A 21,628-nucleotide genomic window follows, 5' to 3' on the forward strand; every position below is an offset into this window, starting at 1 on the left:
CCTCAATTGTGCAGGGGGTTGGACTAGATGACCCTGGAGTTTCCTTCCAACTCTATGATCCTATAAAGATAATGGCACCAAAATTTGTGTAGAACATTGTCCTCCCACTAACCTAAAGATTCCACAAGTTTCAATGAAACTAGACAAACAGGTTTGATTTTACAGACCCGCGAAACAGGCTGTCTTGAAGCAGGTTCAAAATTGGTCAAAATCATTATTCTCATTCCAGCTGCCTTTACACTCAGAAGATCTGCAGTTCCTTTAACTAGCAGCAGATGGCCGCTTCTTGTGGAGGATTTAATTTCCCTAACCCTCAGCCAATCTATCTGCTTTTCTCATCTCAAAAGACATACATTTTCCTGAATATTTCTCCATGTCTTCCTCCCCCCACCCATTCACTTACCCATCTTCCTCTGACATTATGTTAAGCAGCTTTAACAAAAAACTTATTTCACATTAATATAATATAAAATAAATATTTTTATTATAGTTGTGTGTATGTCTATTTTTCTTTTTCTTGATTTCTTTCTTTTGTCCGTCTGTCTGTTGTCTGTCTCTCTCTCATCTACCTATCATCCATCCCTCCCTCCCTCTCTCTCTCTCTGGCATCTCTTTGGCACTCATAGAAAATTCATGGAAACAGCAGAAGAGAAGTTCAAAGATAATTTAAGCATCACATGTGACAATGCCCTCTCTATAACAAAGCCAATCCAGGAGAGCAACACCCAAGCTCATTAGCACCTTCAAAACCAATCCAACTTCCAGAGTATAAACTTTTGACAGTCAATGCTCCCTTCATCAGATGGTTTCTGACAAAGGGAGCTTTGACTCTCAGAAGCTTATACTCTGGAAATTTTACTAGTCTTTTAGGCACAACTGGACTTGCATCTTGCTCTGCTACAGCAGACCAACTACTCACCTGAATCAATCCAGAAATTCATTTGTGTATTCTTTGCTGAGATTAACACAAGGGTACAACTATATTCATTTCCATGGGACTTGCACAGAAGAAACTGCCCAAAAGAATGGCTTGTTTCCTACTGCTCCAGTCAGCAAGGGTTTGAAGCCTTCCTCTAGCCCCAGGAGACATCAACTTGAGTGGCCCTTCTGCCAATGGAACAGTCACTAAATCACTGGATTGGGATGAGGTGCTTGTGCTTTGAGGTACCCATTCATTTGTGGTGTCCTCAGAGCACATACAATTTGAGCTAACCTCAAATAACCTCTGTTCTGCGTCCAAAATTCTCATACAACCAACAGAATTCTATGAGCAGACAGAGATGAGCAGGACCCAGGGATTATTTGTTTATAACATGTTTCCTCCACTATAATCCTGTTGTATTCATACAATCTCATAAATCATGAAAAGAAGAAAAATATTTTATTTTTGAAATGATATGCATGGATACTATGATGCCAATGGACTTTCAGCTTAGCCAGCCTGCCGCAGACTCCCATGAAGTGTACCCACTCATCCCCTGCCCCCACGTGTGGGTCTTGGATGTGGGATAACCACAAGTATATGGTATCCTTAAAATATTTGACTTACCTTATGTGCTTGATCCAGAGACTGCTTCCTGAAATCAAGTTCATCATCCAAATATCCCTTTTGTTTACTAAATAGTTCCTAAGGACAGAATGAGTTTTAGTCAGTATGGGTTGTCTCATCATCATGTAACTGTTGCCATTGCTGTCTTCTGTTGCTTGATGAATTTCTACATTACCTTTTCATTCTCCAAGTCTAGCATCTTCTGCTGTAGGGCCGATTCTGTCACTTCTATCTGCTGTAGCCACTGTATAAAGGGAATGGCAAAATATCGTTCTGATATTTCACAAAACAACAACATTCCCACTATCTTTTATTGCTGTCCTCATGGCATTTCAATTAGATACAAAACACACAATTAGCTACAACTGGAATTTGAGTCCAGTAGCACCTTAGAGACCAACAAGACTTTTTTGGGTATAGGCTTTTGTGGTTGCACTGTGGAGAGGACAACTTGTGAAAATCATTATGCATGTAATAAAAGCGATATATACAGTGCAGACCAGAGTGTCAAACATGCAGCCCGAGGGCTGGATCAGGCCGCTGGAGGGCTCCTGTCAGGCCCACAAGCACCTCACTGTCAACTGCTTCCTTCTTTCTCTCTTGCTTCTTTCTGTATCACTGCTTGCTTTGTCAGGCTTGCTCAACTGCACAGGGGCTACAGAGCAAAGCCTCTATTTTCTCCTTTGGCTGACCAGCACATGAAGCAACTTATGTACAAAAGCTCACAATGCCCAATCATTTCATGGTTTCCCCTGGGTCTTAGGTTCAAAGCATTGACTACGAGATTTCTGTAATGAATGTCAATAAATCAAAAGTAGGTTTGCAACTTACAGACACACACCTGAACAATACCTGAACAGCATACTCAAGATTGCTATAACACAGGTATTGTCTCCGGATTTTGATGCAATAATTCAGAACAAGAGGTGTCAGTTATCAGAAACTGTTAAATAAACAAAATATTGCAAGAGTGCTAATCTTAAGCATATTTCATTTTTTTTTTTAAAAAAATCTTTAGTTGTGTTTGTGTCCTTTATAAAGTTTTTATCTCTGCTACCTGGCATTACATTTATGACATACAGCTTTGACAAGGTCTCATTTACGTTAGATCCAGAGTTCGACACTGCTGGTATAGACTATTGCTTAGAGTCATTTTTGAAAGCTGACTTTGAAAGCTGACTTTTGAATGAGATGACAAAGATCTAAACGCCATTTACACTACCATTCTCTCACTAAAAATAATGAGGTTATGCTAATGAAAATGGTCACTGAATCTCCCCCAAAGAAGGAAAAAACCTCTGCCATTACCTTTTCTGCCAGTGTCAGAACTGTCCTTGCTTGGATTACAATAACTTGCTCTTCATTTGTCAAGTTCTGCAGCAAGAGCAGAATAAAATTATTATCAGACCAAACAGTTTCATCTTTTTACTCTCTGAGACTGTTCTTATACCGAATATTTTCTAAAATCACAAAACACAACTAGTATTTTCTTGCATAAGATTTTTTTTTTGTTTGTTTATGATACTTGGTGGCCACAATCCAGTACAGAATTAAGCCCATTGATTTCAATGAGGTCAATCCTACTTAAGTCTGTTCTGGACTGTGCAAAAGCAATTCTTGTTTTCTTTTTGAAAAAAAAAAGGTGCACAAATACCTTGCTTCTCAAAATTTAGCAGTTGCAGTTTCCTTAATAAACATAGATGGAGACATGGGAGGGTGTAAGATTTCATCATCCTTTGCTCATGGATGCAGAAAACAATACACAAAGATATCAAAGCTTGGGATTGCTAAAGTTTTCTCAAATTTTTGCATAAAAGGTATACATGTTGGCAATGTGAACATGTGCATTGATTGGCAGAAAAAAATAATACTACATATTCAGGTATTTGGGTGCATGTGTGTTTGCCATTAAGTTGAGGCTGCTTTATGGTGACCCCACAGGGTTTTCAAGGCAAGAGACAGGGACATAGGTGGTTTGCCATTGCCTTCTTCTGAATGGCAACCCTGGGCTTCCTTGGTGGTCTACCATCCAAGTACTAACCAAGGCTGTCCCTGCATATGTTTCAAAATCTGATGAAATTGGTCTAGCCTGGGCTATCCAGGTCAGGGCATTCATGTCTAATACTATCCCTTCAGTTTTCTACATTGTTGAGCTATACTGTAGTACTTTCTCCATTTCAATTTCAATCCCCAATGATTATGCACCTTCTATGGTTATACGCAGGGCCAGATGAACTGTGGTCTTTTCAATTGTTTTTGAGACTATGCATGAGCAGGTCCAAGGAATCTTCAGCAACTTGCATTGAAAGGCTTCAAGTTCGATCCGTCAAAAATGATTGACATCAACAGCGCATGTTTATTGCAATCAAGCTGCACACCATTTCTTTCCATGGTTTCTAATTAAGACTACATCTGATTGGCTCTCAGTGTCTTATTACCCTGTACGAATCCGAGTAGCTTCTGTTTCTGCTCATTCTCTTAGCACTTCAGTTCATACCACCAACATACAACCCCATGCTTTGAGATGATTTACCTATGATTTTCTATTCTGAATTTGGAAAATTTTCAGTCCTTGGCAAATGGTTCCAACAAATACTTCAAGAGACGTGGAGCCCCCACTACTCTGTGTCTCGTTAATTCCTTCTTTTCATAACATCTAGGTAAACACAATGTATAACATGATGTTACAATACTAAACACTGCTCTGTCTTATCAGATGGGGACTAGGCAATGATGTAACATCATATGTTGTGTTTATCTTGACATTATAAAGAGGAAAGGGAAAAGATAATCTTCCGATGTTAGAGCTACAGTCTTCTACATTCTTCTTCTGGAGAAAGTATGTGAGGGACTATCCCAAAAAGACAATAAATAAAAGACATATTCAAAGTTATGTTGATTTCAGCATGAGAATGTTCACTCAGCAGCAGTCTGGAGCCACACAGGGTCTTGGCTGTCCATTGCCCATTTTCAGACTACAGCAGTTATATTCTGCTCAGGATGTGAACTGCTCTACTGGGTGGGGGAAGAGGGAACATTGAACCTGACCTTGAAATCTTTTTTGTGTGTGTGCGTAGGAGCGTACCTACAAACAATTCAAAGCTGTTCGCTTGTAAGCTGAGCAAAAGTTCAGCCTCCAAAATAAGGATTTACATAATTAGGACCTTTTTTGTTAAAAGTTCCACGATATAGTGCTTTTTCAAAATCTAGTTTAGACTGCCTGAAATCTATTGCATTAACAACTAAATTCCCAGAAGTATTCAAATAGTTTTCTAAAAAGAAAACAGCAAAGGGTATAAAAAGACTAGAAATAAAACATGAGTGAGCATGATTATGAAAAAAATCATAGAAATCAAAGAACTGCTGTTGAAGCATTAGGACAGCCTGGACAGTTGGTGGCATGCAAGCATTGGCTTGAAGCCTATCACTTCCATTCTCAAAATTCAAAGAAAGAGTGAAAAATAATATGCATGATGTTGTTAGATGCCAAATTGACAAAAAGACAGAACGTATTAACAGAAACATGCACAATTTATTAAAGGAACATACACTTACGGCGTTATCCCCTAAAATGTCCAATTTTTTCATCAACTCTGCTACTAGTATATCCTAACAAGAGAGAAGTATACAGGGAATGGAGTATCAGAATAAGACATGACATTGTGTTCTGAGGAAACAGTAAGTATATGAAGAATGCTGGGAGCACTTACAGTCACACCTTCTGCCTCGCAATACACCTGCAGGGGGCTCTTCCCCTCAGTAAAAGGAATGTGATGAAAATTGATAGCTGGCGATCTTCTTTCTCTCTCCTGCAATCAGAGCAATTTTGCTTAAAGGCTATTGTTTGATTGTCAACATAATTAAAAAAAATAGCTCATAAATGTATCATTCAAACATAAATGGATATTAAGTCAAATCTAAAAGCACCTGTAGGTAATTGGTTAAGCATAAGGAATAAGAACATAAGAGAAGCCATGTTGGATCAGGCCATTCATGTTCATCTCACCTATCTTTCCCTTTGACTCATTTGCATATCATAAGGCTTGAAAAGATTTTTTCATGATATCAGGCATTACAAAATGCCTCCAATCAGTAAGTCATTTGTTTTAACCAATAGTTGTGAGCTGGCCTACAGTGACCACTGCAATGGTGTAATGTCACAACCACAAGCTTTGAACTTGCATCACAGTATCATCCCATTACTAAAAAATGAGTTAATGCTGCTACATCCAGAACTTCAATAAATGCAAAACAAAACAAGGATGCATAAAATATGGTAAAATAGGAGGTACTGCATAATGTTCAAAACTTTTCACACACTTTGATCAACATAGTGCTCTTCCTGTAATAAACTATTAACATATGATTTCAACTGACACACAGCAATAGGCTGCTGTTTTCTCACAAAAGATGCCTCTGTGATCACACTGGTGTACAATGCTCTCTGCACCATGCACAGTTATCTATATAAGAACAGAAGAAGATTCCTGCTGGATCAAATAAGAGGTTCATTTAGTCTAGCATCTCACACAGTGGCCAACCGATTCCTTTGGAGGTCCAACAACAGGGCACAGAGGTTGAGACCCTTCCCTGACATTGTCTCCTGGCACTGGGATTCAGAGGTTTACTGCTTCTGAATGTGGAGCTTCCCTGTAGTCACCTTAGTTAGCAGCCACTGATAGAATCAGTAGTCAATGATGGCTAGTAGCCCCTTGCCAAGAATCATGGCAAAACAGAATATCTGTGTGAAACAGTTTGAAAACCTGTAGTTTATACTTACTTCGAGTTCTAATATCCTAAATTCCAAGAGCTCGTTTTGATCTTTTGCATCCTGAACATCATGCTTTAACCGAGCCTCTTCTGCCTCCATTTGTTTTATCTAGAAAAGCAAAACCAAGCAATCACCCTTTTTTATTGTTTTGTACAACTTCCAGCGGCTTCTCTTCTTGATGGAGCCACAGCTGAAGATCTGGTATAGTGGCTGTGAGGAAGCTGGGAACTCTTCAGTAGGAATCATGCTTCAACCATGAACTTAGGTACAAGGAGCCCTATAGCACACACAGTCAACTTCAAACCCCTGTTGGGGTGATGCTCCAATAATAATATCAACCTACCTTAGAAGTAAGGAATGCTGAGCACAGTAATATTATTCCTTTCCTTTAATCTGATTACAGGTCTTTGACTAAAAGTCTTGAGCAGTCAAAAATCTGTTAATAGCATCATCAGACACAACACTAAACCAATGGAAAAAATCTTGCAACAGCAAGGGTGAGATTAGGGAATCTGTCAAATAAAAGGAGTAAAACTAGCTTGTGATGAGACACAGCCAATCATGGGCAAAAGTTCTCTCTTTCTAAAAACATCAGTCCAGGAACAGTGTTGGTGGTGCAATGGTGCCCACAAGTACCATTTTGGGAATCTGGTACAGATATTTTAAAAATCAGATACCTTGTCGACAAGCTCCTGGTTTCTTCTGTACAATGCTTGCTTTTCTTCAATCCACTTCATGTCCTTGAAAAATAAAATACTGTTGTTACAGAGAAAGCTAGTAGGAGGATCTATAATTTTAAAATGCCTAATGTAGACTGAGTGCCATAAAATAGACAGGAGTTCACAGGGCTGAACTGGATGTAGGGTTCCTTCTTCTTGACTATGCTGCAGCAATGCCCAGTACTTTTAAAGCTTTATGAGGCTTGTCTCTTCAGCAGTGGAAATAGTTGCAATGAAATGAGACTGCAACAAAAACAATTGCAATGAAATTTTTGAGATTAGGTGTACATGAGTCTCTTTGGAGTCTCTCTTCAGTTAGCAATATTTATTTATTTATTTATTTATTACATTAAATTTCTATCCCACTCTCTCCGCAAGCGGACTCAGGGCGGCTCACAACATTCATTTACACAATTAAAATCAATATGTCACCCGAGCACCTGAAGCTGCCTTATACTGAATCCGACCCTCGGTCCATCGAAGTTAGTATTGTCTACTAAGGCTGGCAGCGGCTCTCCAGGGCCTCAAGCTGAGGTTTTTCATGCCTATTTTCCTGGACCCTTTTTTAGTTGGAGATGCCAGGGATTGAAGCTGGGACCTTCTGCTTATCAAGCATATGCTCTACCACTGAGCCACCATCCTTCCCTGATGTCCACCAAGCATAGATGGAAAGTGAAGAGTAAATAGGGCTGAGATCAGAGCACAACACCAAAGGTGCTGGACACAATCAAGGGCAAGGAAAGCCCAGCAATATGTACACCCATGTTAAGACTTGCCAGAGTTGAAGAAAAGTGAATGGTTTGGGAGACTGGAGCATCAGAGGACAGATTAAATATCAAGCTGGCCTCTCAATATACAACCCAAGATAAGAGACATTTAGAAGTAAATCACAAAAAGTAAGTTTGTTCAAGCACACTTCATCAAATTAAAGCAGGAAACAACATATATAATTGATATGTTTGGACTGTGTGCAAATTCATGTAGATGGCTGGTGTTAAGACTAATTTTGGTTATGATTTATTCATATTCTTTAAATGGAGTCCACTAAATGCAGAAGCCTACAAATAAGGAAACACCCCCAGAGGTTGCTACCATTTTGTACAGTGATCACTAAGCATCACAAAGCTATCATGGCTCAAAATCTTTATCTTTAGTTCCCATTGTGTTTTTCTTGTTCAGCATCTCAATATTCCTATTATTAAATTAGCCTTGCATTTTACATTGCACCGATGCTCTTGATTTTGGCAAAAAACTCGAAGGTAAAAATAGCTTCTATCATAAAGTCTTTGCCCAAAATCAGCATATTGCCAGGATGTCACCAATGTGATGATGTCACTTCCAGCACACACTGGAAGTGACATCACTATGTTGCTGGCATCATAGCCTGAGCCTCCCTCCTGTTGGCCAGCTGATTGACTATAGAACAAAGCGGGACCACTTGCTGGCCAGCTGATTAACAGCAGGGGACATAAATTTATTGCAGTGAGAACTGCATTTCTATGATGCTCTTGTCCCACAGTACATTACCTGTCCTTGCTCAGCAAGTGCTTTTTCTAGATCCTCTATTTGAGCTTGGGATCGGTGGATTTCTGCTTGAAGCTGCTCACGAGTCTGTAGGATGGGATTGAAGAAACATCAAACTTTCTCTGATAGCTATAACAAATACAGTGCAGTGTTATTCATCTGAATGGCCTGAAGGACATTGTAAGCATCTAAATATTCACAAGTTTGGATAACTGGAGTTGCTATTAATCACCTGGGTCAGGTAACATCATTCATTTTTCCAACCCTGCCAATCGCATCTAGCACTGTGAAGTACTGGGGGAAAGAGCATAATAACATGACTAAATGTTAGGGAGCAATGGAGGGAATTTTACACAAGAACGCCATTTTTGAGTAGCCCTGTGTTGATCATAGTTCTGTACAGGATAAATAAGTGTTCCCCTTGCCTTCCACTCACTAAATAATTGTTAATCTCTTCTAAGTTTGAAACCAGTTTTCTGGTAGTGGATTGTAATTGCCTACGTACATTATAATGTACTGGGAAGAATATTCTCCCATATCACTGAGTGAAAAACTGGTTCTCCCATATCAGGGAATATGGAATAACATAGGAAAGAAACTGATTCTACCTATTTTATGATAACAAGTGTGAATTTATACAGCAGAGATTTCATAAGGTGACCTCAAGGAATGCTGACAGGGTAGCAGAATTTCAAATATTCAAGCTATTCTACTAGGAAAATACATGGTTTTTTTTGGGGGGGGGTGGGATTAAAGAGGGAAAAAGCTATAGTAATCTAGTTTGTGGCCATTTTATATTCAAAAATATTGCTAGTAGATTTCCATAGCAAGGGCATTTCATATTACAGTTTTTCTATATCTCCACTTTAGGTGGATGAGATGTATGGAAATATAAATGCACCAACTGTATTTTTTTCCTCCCAGTAATCTGTGCTTCAGAGCAAGAGTGGAAAATACAGCTACTTTGACAGGCCGTAAAGTTGAGCTTCACATCTCAGATTGCTCAGAAGGTGTGAATTCAGAGCAGAAGCATTACAGAAAGGTCAAGAAGCATATTCAACTTCTTTCTCCCTTCAAAACTTCCCTTTTCCTAAAATATGTCACCGACAACTGAAGTAAAGGTGGTGGCAAAGAGGGGAGCAACTTGGGGTTGAAGAAATTCTCTATGAGCCATGAAAACTCATTTAGCTTTGTCTCTGAGCTACAGCTCACTGCTATATGATTAAAATTTGCTTTAACAACATGGTCTAATGCCATAGAGTCCACCTCCAAAGCAGCCATTTTCTCCAGAGAAACTGATCTTGGTTGTCTGGAGATCAATTGTGTCAGGTTCAATCTGCCATAGTTTTTCATTCTCATATGTATTCTATTAAGTTGCTATTTGCTTACTTGCATGTAAGCTTTTTGACATTTGAAGTGTGGGGAGGGAGGGAGGTTGGTGGACAGAGACTTCATTATAAGTATCATTGCTACAGCAAGCTAGTTTATCTGGCAGCTATAGTAATGGGCCCATCTGACCTTGCGAGTGGGAGACCAAAGAAGATGCTTTGTGCCTTTCTGTGCCAGCGTTCGTAAGAAGCAACAGGCCAGGGGGAGGGAATGGATTTGCCCTTATTTTTTGTTGCCTGTAATCGTAATCTCTTTACCTTTTGGGTCATTCCTGGCAATGGCTTTCTAGCAGGAGATCTATTCTTGTATTGAACTCTCAATAAATCCAAACCGTAACTTTATGTGCATGGATTCTTGGAGTCAGTAACTGGCAGAACCTTACAAATTGTAGTAGAAAGAGCTCTCCAAATGGCACCTGGAGATTGGGATTCCTAGTACCAGGCTCTGGTTCAGCTGATTTTAGTCATGACTCCACTGAAAGCAATGAAACTGAAATAAATTGTCCCTGCCCCGTCCCTGATTGTTACAATGAGGTAGCAACAACTAACTTTTGCTAGATTAGGGATCATTTATAGATGCTTATCCAGTAATAAACTAAAACTTTTGAGTTTATAAATGTTAAGTCTTCAGTTGGTGTTATATTAATGGTGTGGGAACTGCCACAGGGTTTCTTCTTCCTGTACGGCTCTGCTGACTGCTCTAGTCAGAAATCTAAGGTGAAACAAGAGAAAGTGACAGCTGGTGATAAACATCACTTTCCCCAGGCATAAACACTGCCACCACCAACCCTCCTACATTAGTCAGGAGTTTACTGGAATCAGCCTCAGTCTCCTGAAAACCACTGAGAACAATCCAGGAGACTTTGATAGGACACTTTAAATAAACCTGCCCCTGCTTCATGCCAATGCTCTCCATTTGTCACTGACTATTCTCTACCTCTTCCCTGGAACATCCAGGGCTCCTTACCTCCTCATTCCTGGGGCTAAGGCAGGAAGGAGTATCTACTTCTTTATTTACCTTTTTAGTTATATCCTGCTTTTTTCTCCCTCATGGGAACCTGAAGCAGCCACATCCCATTGTTGTTTTTTCCTTCACCTGATCCTCACAACAGCCATCTTATAAGTTTGGCTGACAGACTGTGACAGGTCTGCAAGCTTCTATGGCACAACTAGGATTCAAAACCAGTTTTCCCAGGTCCTAATCTAACACTCTAACTGCTATGCAACACCAGCTCTCCAAACAGGAAGTGGACTCCTAGGGTTAAAGGGTTGCAGCAGTGGTGAAGGAGGGAGGGAGGAAGGGTGAGAGCATGGTGATGGTGATTCCCTGGAATATCTTCATTTAGAATTGGCAGTCCAATTTCTAGTGCCCATATGTGGAAAGGAACTGGGCCCAAGACACCTCCCATGTAACTTTGGTCTGTTGATGTTATCAGAGCAGAACACGAAGGCAACACTATAAATTGGCTCCCAGGCTCCCAAAAAGCAACATCAGAAGAAGCCCTGTGTGTGGAAAGGAACTGGGCCCAAGACACCTCCCATGTAACTTTGGTCTGTTGATGTTACCAGAGCAGAGCATGAAGGCAACACTATAAATTGGCTCCCAGGCTCCCAAAAAGCAACATCAGAAGAAGCCCTGTGATGTACCAAAAATTTATATAGGTCCTTCGCTAGAGTAAACACAAGAGATCAGTTTCACGAATATTTTGGTATTTCACACCAATGAATAACTGTGGAACTATAAAAAGTAAGCTGTATGGGCAAAACTGGAGAAGACATTACACAGATACAAGCCTTTATTGTCATGTAATATAAGCCATGTAGACCTTAACTTCTCGTTCTGCATCCAACGTTCCTCCAACCTGTTCTTGCAACAGAGCATATGCCCTCTGTAAGGCTTGATATTCCATGGTCAACTGCCGGAATCTCAGTTCTGTTTCTTCTTTTGCCATGCCCTAGAGTGTAACAAGAAACACTTTACGGTGAACTGTATATTATAATCCAGATCATAATGATCATTATAATATATTATAATCCAGATCAATATGATGTATATTATGATGATGCATATTATTATGTATAGTATGATCTGCATATTGTAATCCAGACAAATCAATGTGATTCATAAACAACTAGAGTTGCAAGGTCTAACTCAGGAAATATCTGGGGACTTTGGGGGTGGAGCCAGGAGACTTTCCCATTCCCTAAATAAATAAATATACAGCAGTGCAGTTCCTCTAAATACTGTCTTCATTTCCTCATCCTCTTTTTTTGCCTACCCTGGCAGCTGCACTTCCACTAAATGAAAGTGAAATTTGTCATATTCCCACAAGTCCCCTTGTCAGGCTTTGGAAGCACTTCCAAGCATACTTTTAAAGGGATGGACACACACACACACACACACACAGCAGCCAAAATAAACACAGTGTGCAAGCCCACACTTTTGTGTGATCTCACTGGGGTAATTTTCTCTCTGGGAGCTGCTGAATGTAACAATCTGCTGTATTTCAACCAGTTTATTCAAACACAGAAACACAAACAATTCTAGGGGGTGGAGTTTTCCACCTTCCCATAATCAGGTTCTAGCTAACTCTTTCCTATCCATTTTACTGTAGAAACAACTTCTGAAGCAAATCCAAAACAAACAGAGGGACTGTGCTGGTGTCTCTGCCTTTCTCACAGGATGATTCACAGCTGTATGGCTCTGCCTGCTTGCCTGTCCCTCTGCAACTCTTCTCAGCTGATTTAAAGGCACATACACATTTGGAAACACAAAGAGTTGCAAGGGTATCCTAACCCTGCCAAGATTTAAAGACACATGGAGGCTGTTGGGGGGGGGGGGGCTTCCCCCAGCCAGCCAGCTGGTGGCCAGTGGGGAAAAGCCTGCAAAACCGAAAGATCCCCCACCCAGACTTGGGGACTGTCAGGCCTATAAACAACATTTAACAGTAGTAGAATTAACATTTACAAATTTACACAAACCAGTTCTGCATTGTAATGGGGTTAACAACATGATTTTATGAAGCATCTGTTCTAGCACCCCAATGCATGTAGCTAAACTAAGAAAACAATAATCATGAAGCACAATTTTAAAAAATCTTTGATTCACAAATGAAAAATAATACTTTCCATTTATAATGAAATGTTCCCAGGCTGGTTCAAGATGGACCCTAACTGTCCTGAATTACCTCTTCCAAGTCATCGTCAGGTGTGCAGGGGGTCTGATCTGTTCGGTCAGTTTGATATGAGATAGAAGAGCCATCGGATTCAAGGGAAGCTTCTTCATCATATCCGAAAAATGTCTCTACCACTGGCTTCTGACCAAATGACAATGTGTAAGTTCAAGCAACAGAATGATGCAAATACCCACTCCCAAGCTTTCTAGGCAGATCTCACCATACCATCAAGCTCTCACAACACTACTTAAAAATCCCACCTCTCAGGATAAGTACTAATGTGTGGGAATCCCTGCCAGATAAAAAGATGCATCATAGTAAATATTACTGATCCATCACACAGAATCTATGGTGAACTCTGTTTCCTGATCACCAACATATTTCATTTCTGGAACTAATGAACAGGTCACTGGTCCACCAACAATTCTGCCATGATAAATCTGTTTTTGCTGCACCAGGTTAATACAGTTCCAACATTTCATTTGTGTCAATAAACCAACTGAAGATGCAGACTTGCTTAATGTAAACATTATAAAAAACAAGAACCAATGTCATCCTTTTTACCATTGCTAAAAAGTAGCTTCCGCTATATAGCAGGGTGTGATCACATGAGCAGTTTGGCCTGAGATAACCAACCCTCCCCATTAAATGGGCACAATCACATGCGCACATCTGGCTCCTGTGCCTCACTCGTCCTTATCTCATGCTAAAATGGCTATGCAGATTAAATGGCAAATTCTGGTGGCTTCCCTGGCAAAGCACTTCCATATTGGGTTTCTGGTCATCTGATTGCCCCAGCACACATGAGTGGTGTGATCGTTCCACTTCATTTCCAGTGCATCCCCAACTTCACTCTGATGTGTGCTTCAGTGCCCCCATAGAACTGGCCAGAAGCACGTGTGCACTTGTCTGCTTAGGGGAAAAAAAGATCCAACCCAGGACTTAGGAGAAAACACACCCAACCCAGCTGTGGGTCTGTGGTTGTAGTAGTGTGGATGACCAACCATGGACCTGCTGCACTATGATGATGGCTTAGGAGGCACTGTCTGCTCGACATAAATCACCTCAAATTCACATGGCTTATTTAAAGTCGAGATCCTGCCACGTCAACCTGCTTATCTGATTACAGCCACAGTGTGCCTGTGGATAACTGTGTGTTTTATTTCTGCTGTGTGTTTTGGTTCAGCACCAAGGGGAGGAAATAAGGCTGTGAAATTCACTGAAACCAGTGCTTTGTGACAAAGATTTTAGGTGTTTTGTGTGATCTTGCATGCTAACAATAGTGTTTCTCCCCCACAATAACCCTCTAGTTAATATTATCCAATAGTATCTTTATATAAGATATCAACTGGCTACATTTAATTTTTTTTGTCTTTTAAGAACAACTAGATGCAATAGCTAAATTAAAGCTCCATGGTTCAGAGGAAGACCATTGTCACTGTCAGACGTTCAGGGCAAAGGACACGGGAGAGTTATTTGATGCTGTTTCTGTGCTCTCTGAAAACATCTGGCTAACCGCTATTGGAAACAGGATGCTGGACTAAGATGGAGCCTTGGACTGGTCAGAAAGGTCTCTCATGACATTCTTAAAGGTAAAGGTAATCCCCTGTGCAAGCACCAGTCATTTTCGACTCTGGGGTGACATTGCTTTCACAATGTTTTCATGGCAGACTTTTTAACGGGGTGGTTTGCCATTGCCTTCTCCAGTCATCTATACTTTTCCCACAGCAAGCTGGGTACTCATTTTACCGTCCTCGGAGGGATGGAAGGCTGAGTCAACCTGGAGCCGGCTACCTGAACCAGCTTCTGCTGGGATCAAACTCAGGTCGTGAGCAGAGGGCTCCAACTGCAGTACTGCAGCTTTTCCACTCTGAGCCACGGGGCTCCTCATGACATTCTTAGGTATGTACTAAACAATTTGACTTATTCTCTTACCTTGGGAAATTTTGCAAATTTCTTCTTTTGTTTCCTATACCTTAATAGTTTATCACGTTCCTGCAAAAAAAAAAGTTATACATCTTTGCTTGAGCTCTACAAAGTATGTAAAAATGAAGAAAGAGAACAAAATTCAGCAGTTTATTGAAGTACTTATCTAGTAGTATAAAAAAAAAAAATTTCAGGAAGAGCAAAACCAGAATGGAACTTAGCATTCTGGTTGTACAGATCACCTGTTATGCAAATGATCACAGATACTAAAAAGTCTATTTTGAAATTTTGTACTCTGAAGCTTCTGCTTTGTGAGGAGCTGGAAAATGGGAATTCTGATGCTGGTGCTTATGATTAAAAGCCTTATGCTAAAACTGCTCCCTGAATATTAAAAGAAACAGAAGGAAAATAACCTTCTTCCCTGTGGTGTAGATGCTAACTAGAAGCACTTTGCTATTAATACACGGAATCATTACGCATTACAGCTGTGCTATATCAACCCAGGGAAATGTAAATTAATCCAGACAACAAGAAACATCCCATACATTTGCTACTTACTATTACGCTCTTCACATAGCCAGCGGTTTCTAGGGTCTGTTTTAAAAGAATGAAAGCAACATGTTAGATGCAAGTGCACCTTGTTTTGTTTCCTCCTTCAACGTATCTTAAACAATAGATATTACAGCTTTTTTATTGTTGCGTTTTCCAGTGGTTTGGATCCAACCTCCTCTATCCTTGCATAAGGCACAACACTTGAACTAGAGGAAGTCCATAGTTTCCATGGATTTCTGTCTACAGCTACAGCCTCCCCCCATGATATACCAAAGTTAGGCATGTTTTGTGCCAAATTTATATATTTATTTGGAAATCTGATTAGCTGGCTGGCTCTCCACAGACCTGCTTGAGGCAGCTAACATTTAAAACAATAAAACAACAGCGCGAGATCACGGTGATTAAAAACAAGCCACTGACAAAAAAGAAGCCACTACATAAAAACAGTACAACTAGGCTAGGCAGCTTGCCTGCTATGGGAGGGGAAAAATGGCTTTCTCCTTTAGTGAATATAGAAGATGACAGTTAATCTAGTGCTTCTCATTGCTAAATGAAGCACACAGATCCCTAGGGTTGTCAACTTCACGGTGGGAAACTTCTGGAGATTTGGGTGTGGAACCTGGGGATGGCAGGATTCGGAGAGGGACCTCAGCAGAGCATACTGCCATAGATTCCACTCTCCAAAGTAGCCATTTTCTCCAAGGGAGCTGATCTCTTCAGTCTGAATTACAGCTGTAATTCCAGGAGATCTCCAGGCCCCATCTGGATGTCAGCAGCCTAAGGCAGACGGCAGAAGGAAAGCATAGCAGTATTTATATTTTTTAAAAGATGGATATTAATTTAAGGCACTAGGAAAATAGTTAGTGGAAGCAAACTTGGCTGATGCTACCTAAAAGTTGGATGGCAAACAAGCCCTGTAAGCAAAGCCCCATTTAAAGCACTCTTATTTATTATTCATCAGATGACTCTGCCCCTCCTCCCATTTCCCTTTAGTCTGCTGCTATTATTTCCCCCTCTCCTCTATCCATGTCTCCAGAAACTTGTTGAGGGTTATTTGCTTTCTCTCACAAACCCAATTTAATCAGTGTTTGCCCTCCCAGAAATGAAGTTTGGTCCTCAGACCTCAAAGATGGCCCCATCCATTGAGGATGAGTGGGAGAGACTTTCCAGTTTGGCCAGGGATTCTGGACGGTAGGGTTGCCAAGACCCTCTGCCGCTGCGGTGGGGGACTTGTTCAGAGTGCGCGGCGCAATGATGTCACCCGGAAGTGACATTATCGCACCGGGGACATCACACTAGGAAAGCTCTAGGACTCATGCTAAAACTCATATGGTAACATAGAGTTTTACCATGATTCCTAGAGTGTCACACTGGAAACACTCTAGGATTTGTGCTAAAACTCTATGGTACCATAGTTTTTAGTGTGAGCCCTAGACAGTCCCTGGCATGATGATGTCACTTCCAGGCATGTGCCAATGGGACTCCTAAGGGGCGGGAACCCCCCAAGCAGCCTGCTCCCTGCTGGTAGGTTGGGGGCCTCCTGGGCAGCCATACTGGAGGGGGTTTTGCCATCTTCTGGACATGGAGCAGTGGTCACTGAGATGTGGGGGAGAGGTAGTTGAGAATATCCTGCATTGTGCAGGGAGTTGGACTAGATGATCCTCCCTTCCAACGCCATGATTCTATGATCCCTTACCTTTGAAAGTTCATCTATGATGTTTTGCTGTTCCATTATTTGTAGCCTAAGAAAGTCAACTTCTCTTTCATCTTGATTGTGATCAAGGTCATTCAGAGAGCTGGGCCTTCGTATTATCCTCACCCTTTGCCTCTAAAGTGAAGTAACAGAACAGATGCCAAGAGATTAGTTAGACAGGTTTTTCAACAATTATCGTATTATCATGTCCTATTAGATGACAACTCAAAAACTGGTAACCCATTCCACATTTTTCATGAATAAACCCATTTTGAAAATTAGATTGTGATTCATTACTCGACCAGCAGGATGTTGGAAGCTGAGCCACAGGGTGAAAGGATTAGATGTGAATGCCAGGATTCATATTATGTTTGTCAACAAGTTCACACATGCTACCCAACTGCCAAATTCAATCAGGGAAAATCCTGTAGATCTGGGGACAGTGCCCATGGATGGGGGAGTCCAGACAGCGACTCCATCTAGAATCTGTGATATACTATAGAGTCCACTCTTTGAATCTGCCACTTTCTCGAAGGAAACTCTGCCACTTTTAATTCTGGGAGAACTTCTGGCCTTAGCATTCCATTGCACAGTCAATCAGAAACAAGACAGAAGACATCACCAGCATTCTTTTGTACAGTGATAACAGTAAGCTTCAAATGTCTTACTTGTTAAAACCCCCTTAAAAATACTGAATTGCGTTGTTTTACATTAATCTGAAAACTCACCATTTCTAAATTCTCCTGTGTCACAAATTTCAGTTTATTCTCCATACGGCGCAAGGCATGGGACAAATCCTCATTCTTCCTACTTAGGCGCCTGTTTTTGTCTAACAGTGGTTTGTACTGACTTTCTGCTTCCCTTAGACGTTTCAGCTGAAAAAAGAATAAAAAATTATTTGTACAGAAGTAGCTAGGCTGGTTGCTCTCCACAATCACATGCATTCAGGGGGCTATTGTTGGGGGACACGATCCATGCATTTACAAGGGGCCATCAGCAGCCACTGATATTGCACCCTTTTATATCCAACGAACATCAACAAATGGGCCTGGAAAGGTGCAACTTTGCTTAGGATAGCATTGTTAGAGGCTTGAACAATTTCCTCTTCTCCCTCCTGTCCCCACCCATACCTTCTAACTGGCTTTTGATTGTCCTGGCATTCTTTGTCTTCTCAAGCTCCCTCAGTCCTCACCAGTCTGTATGGGTGTGTGCATTTGTGTGTTTTTAATTTACAAAACATTTTTTTCCTGTATACAAGGGGAATTCTCCCCAGTATACATAAATGTTTACCTCACCTGTGATTGATCCCACTTCACCTATATATCTATCAATAGCTCTCAGTTATGATGTTTGTTGTTAGAGGGAACACTCTGGGAGCCCTGCAAAGAACCATAACAGGAGAAAATATTTTGGAAATCCCCCCCCCCCCCTCAAAAGCTTACCCTCCAGGATTCTGTAAGGTCTCAGGGACTTGAGCAGGATGATCTGCACACATACCCTTTAACTTGGCTGCTGTCAACATTCCATGTTCCTAGAACAACTTTAGTCCTTATCAGCTTAATTTGGTTAATTTACAGTCATATTTTTCTGGGAATATGTTGAATGCCCTGACTTACACATGGGTGACCTAGTTTTGCTGCTTTTCTTATCATGATGGTACTCAGCTGTCTAATTTTTAGACATGATGGCAGACATCTTCCCCTCCAGGATTCTTTACATTTTATGTAACTTGAGCAGGCTAGGGCCTGCTGTAAACGTGACACCTGTGAGGCACAGAGCTTCTACACATGACTTTGCATGAATCTTGTTTAAATTCTGCTGTAGGAGTTATGAAGAAGTTCAGCATTCCTCCCTCACTCCATTTCTGACTCCACCCCCTAAATTTCCCTCATTTAAAAAGCCTTCAGTTCACCATTACATGTGTTTTATTATGATGTGTAGTTTGGTCTTGCAAGTGTATGTTGTGGCAGACCCAGCAGTAATTGATAAATTACTTCTCATACTTTAAAGTATTGGGGTTTTGCCAAAGCTTCATATGATTCTTCTGATAATCAGCTTCATATATGCATGAGCTTCCCTTTTTAATCTATAAGGGAAAACATTCTATATGGTATGCCACATTATTCTTTCTTTATAGAGTATGAAAAGCTCCATGGGTGCACTAGAAGTGCTGGGTCATAGCAAAGGTGTTATCCAGTAGTTGCAAAGTCTAACTCACCAGCAGTTTGTGCCTTATGTTTCCTTAAATACTGCAGCAATTTTTAAATTAATCCTGAGAATTTTAAATATATGTGCTTTTATTCAAGTGGCTGTTTCTTGCTGTCAGACTGGCATTTCTGTTGGCAAGCGAAAGCCTTCTTTTATCCACCTGAGGCAGAGAATAACCCACAGCCAAATTTCCCACCCTGAGGAATGAAGGAGTAGTAGAAAAAAGGGCCTCCACATAGTGATCATTTAGGAATTTAATCTAATTTCAGGGGTAAAAACCATAGAAACTAGGGGAAGCAGCTTTGAGCATCAAATGCAAGTGATATCATATCCTCCCCAAACTCTACTCTTCCCTGGTATCATCCTCGAAATCTCCAGGCATTTCCAAGGCAATGTTGGGAACTCTAGGTGAGGGGGCGTAACAATTCCTATAAATTCTCCCCTCCTGCTTGAGACACACTCACTATACCCAAAAGTGATCTTGAGGTGTCCTCTGAACATCATGAGATGGTACAGTGGGAGATGGAGGCAGGAAAGTCCTGCATTTTGAGAACTTATTTGATAACAGGTAACATCTTTTATTTTGTGTGGTTTTAAGTGTAAGGACAGTGGGAATACTTCCACAATTTATATTATGGATGAGGAGTTGAATTCGTTCCACAGAGGACATACAACCTGACTCTAGCTAAACATGTGCTCACTTGTTGATCTTAAGGAACAACCATGTTGAATGATGAATGACAAGTAACACTATTCCCTTCAAGACACCCTTCCATTTTAAAATGAGTGAAATCTATATTGTGAAGAATATTCCGTTGTAGCCCTGGAATGTTATGAAAGAAAAAGGAAAGACTGGTTTTGCCTCTACTTCTAGCGATTGTCTCATCTCATATGCAAACCTCATATGCAATCTTAGGTTATATTGCAGCCCTGTTGCTCTAATGTTCTCTATAAATTCAGTATATATGGATTTTTCCAACATGCCATCATGCTTTATTGCACTAGCTCTGTAAAATATATGCTTTGCTCTAGTAAATGCCATTAACTATCCTTTAAATAGGATTTTATATGGATGTGGTAGCACTTTGAAGAACTAAAGGGAGGAAATACTGCAATAGTATAACTTGAATAGAATTACATCAGGGAAGTCTAGCCCACAGCAATTTCATTTGAGGCCCTGGTCCAGTCAAAGGGAAGCACTTTTCAGGTCCATTGATTTAAATGGGAGAGAGTCAAGCTGAACACTCACACTGAAATCAGTGAGATATACTAGTGGCTCGAATCCATGGTCAAAACAGAAAAAGGTATGGTCCCACAGATCCTGAGGCAAGCTAACACACTGAGAAGGAATATTACAATGAAACTCTTTCTTTCTTTTTTAAAAAGTTCTTTCTGGACAAAGTCATGCCAGGCCCTCCTGTCTTTCACCATCCTCCAAAGTCTGCTCAAATTCGTGTTTGTTACATCAGTAACATTGTCCAGTCATCTCATCTTTTGCCATCCCCTTCTTCTTTTGCCTTCTGTCTTTCCTAGCATCAGGATCTTCTCCAGGGAGTGCTCCCTTCTCATTTGGTGACCAAAGTATTTGAGCTTCAGCTTCAGCATCTGACCTTCCAGTGAACAGTCTGGGTTGATTTCCCTTAGGACTGGTTGCTTTGATCTTCTTGCAGTCCAAGGGACTCTCAAAAGTCTTCTCCAGAACCACATCTCAAAAGCATCTATTCTTCTGTGCTCAGTCTTCCTTATGGTCCAGCTCTCACAGCCATACATTACTGCTGGAATACCATCGCTTTGACTATTCGGACTTTTGTTGGCAGGGTGATGTCTCTGTTTTTATTATACTGCCCAGGTTTGCCATAGCTGTCCTCCCAAGGTGCAAACATCTTTTAATTTCATGGCTACATTCACCATCTGCAGTGATCTTGAATCCCAGAAATGTGAAGTCTGTCACTACTTCCATGTCTTCCTCTTCTATTTGCCAAGGTGTGATGGGGCCAGATGTCATGATCTTAGATCTGATAAATCTACACACTCTTTATTCCTGCAAATAGTTGCTGACTGTATTATTTATTTATTTTTATTCCCTCCAAATGTATATCCCACCTTTCTGCCCTCAAGGGCC

At 40.7% G+C, this 21,628-nt stretch overlaps 1 protein-coding gene across 10 annotated transcripts in view; it reads right to left on the reverse strand.

The window, feature by feature from the left end:
* Positions 1-21,628, reverse strand: part of JAKMIP3 (Janus kinase and microtubule interacting protein 3) — a 159,361-nt gene that overhangs the window by 7,002 nt on the left and 130,731 nt on the right. For 5 of the 10 annotated variants that reach the window (XM_060241390.1, XM_060241397.1, XM_060241399.1 and 2 more), the window contains 14 exons: positions 18,027-18,173; positions 17,302-17,433; positions 15,612-15,647; positions 15,063-15,122; positions 13,140-13,268; positions 11,778-11,906; positions 8,567-8,650; positions 6,998-7,060; positions 6,330-6,428; positions 5,260-5,358; positions 5,105-5,158; positions 2,858-2,923; positions 1,725-1,793; positions 1,550-1,627 (listed from right to left, as the gene is read on the reverse strand). In XM_060241390.1, the coding sequence (XP_060097373.1) occupies positions 1,550-1,627; positions 1,725-1,793; positions 2,858-2,923; positions 5,105-5,158; positions 5,260-5,358; positions 6,330-6,428; positions 6,998-7,060; positions 8,567-8,650; positions 11,778-11,906; positions 13,140-13,268; positions 15,063-15,122; positions 15,612-15,647; positions 17,302-17,433; positions 18,027-18,173 (1,245 nt within the window). Of the gene's footprint in view, positions 1-1,549; positions 1,628-1,724; positions 1,794-2,857; positions 2,924-5,098; positions 5,159-5,259; positions 5,359-6,329; positions 6,429-6,997; positions 7,061-8,566; positions 8,651-11,777; positions 11,907-13,139; positions 13,269-15,062; positions 15,123-15,611; positions 15,648-17,301; positions 17,434-18,026; positions 18,174-21,628 lie in introns of all 10 variants that reach the window. The other 5 variants (XM_060241389.1, XM_060241395.1, XM_060241393.1 and 2 more) reach the window with 2 other exon arrangements.

This window comes from Heteronotia binoei, chromosome 6, assembly GCF_032191835.1.
Source record: "Heteronotia binoei isolate CCM8104 ecotype False Entrance Well chromosome 6, APGP_CSIRO_Hbin_v1, whole genome shotgun sequence".
NCBI classification, from domain to species: domain Eukaryota; kingdom Metazoa; phylum Chordata; class Lepidosauria; order Squamata; family Gekkonidae; genus Heteronotia; species Heteronotia binoei.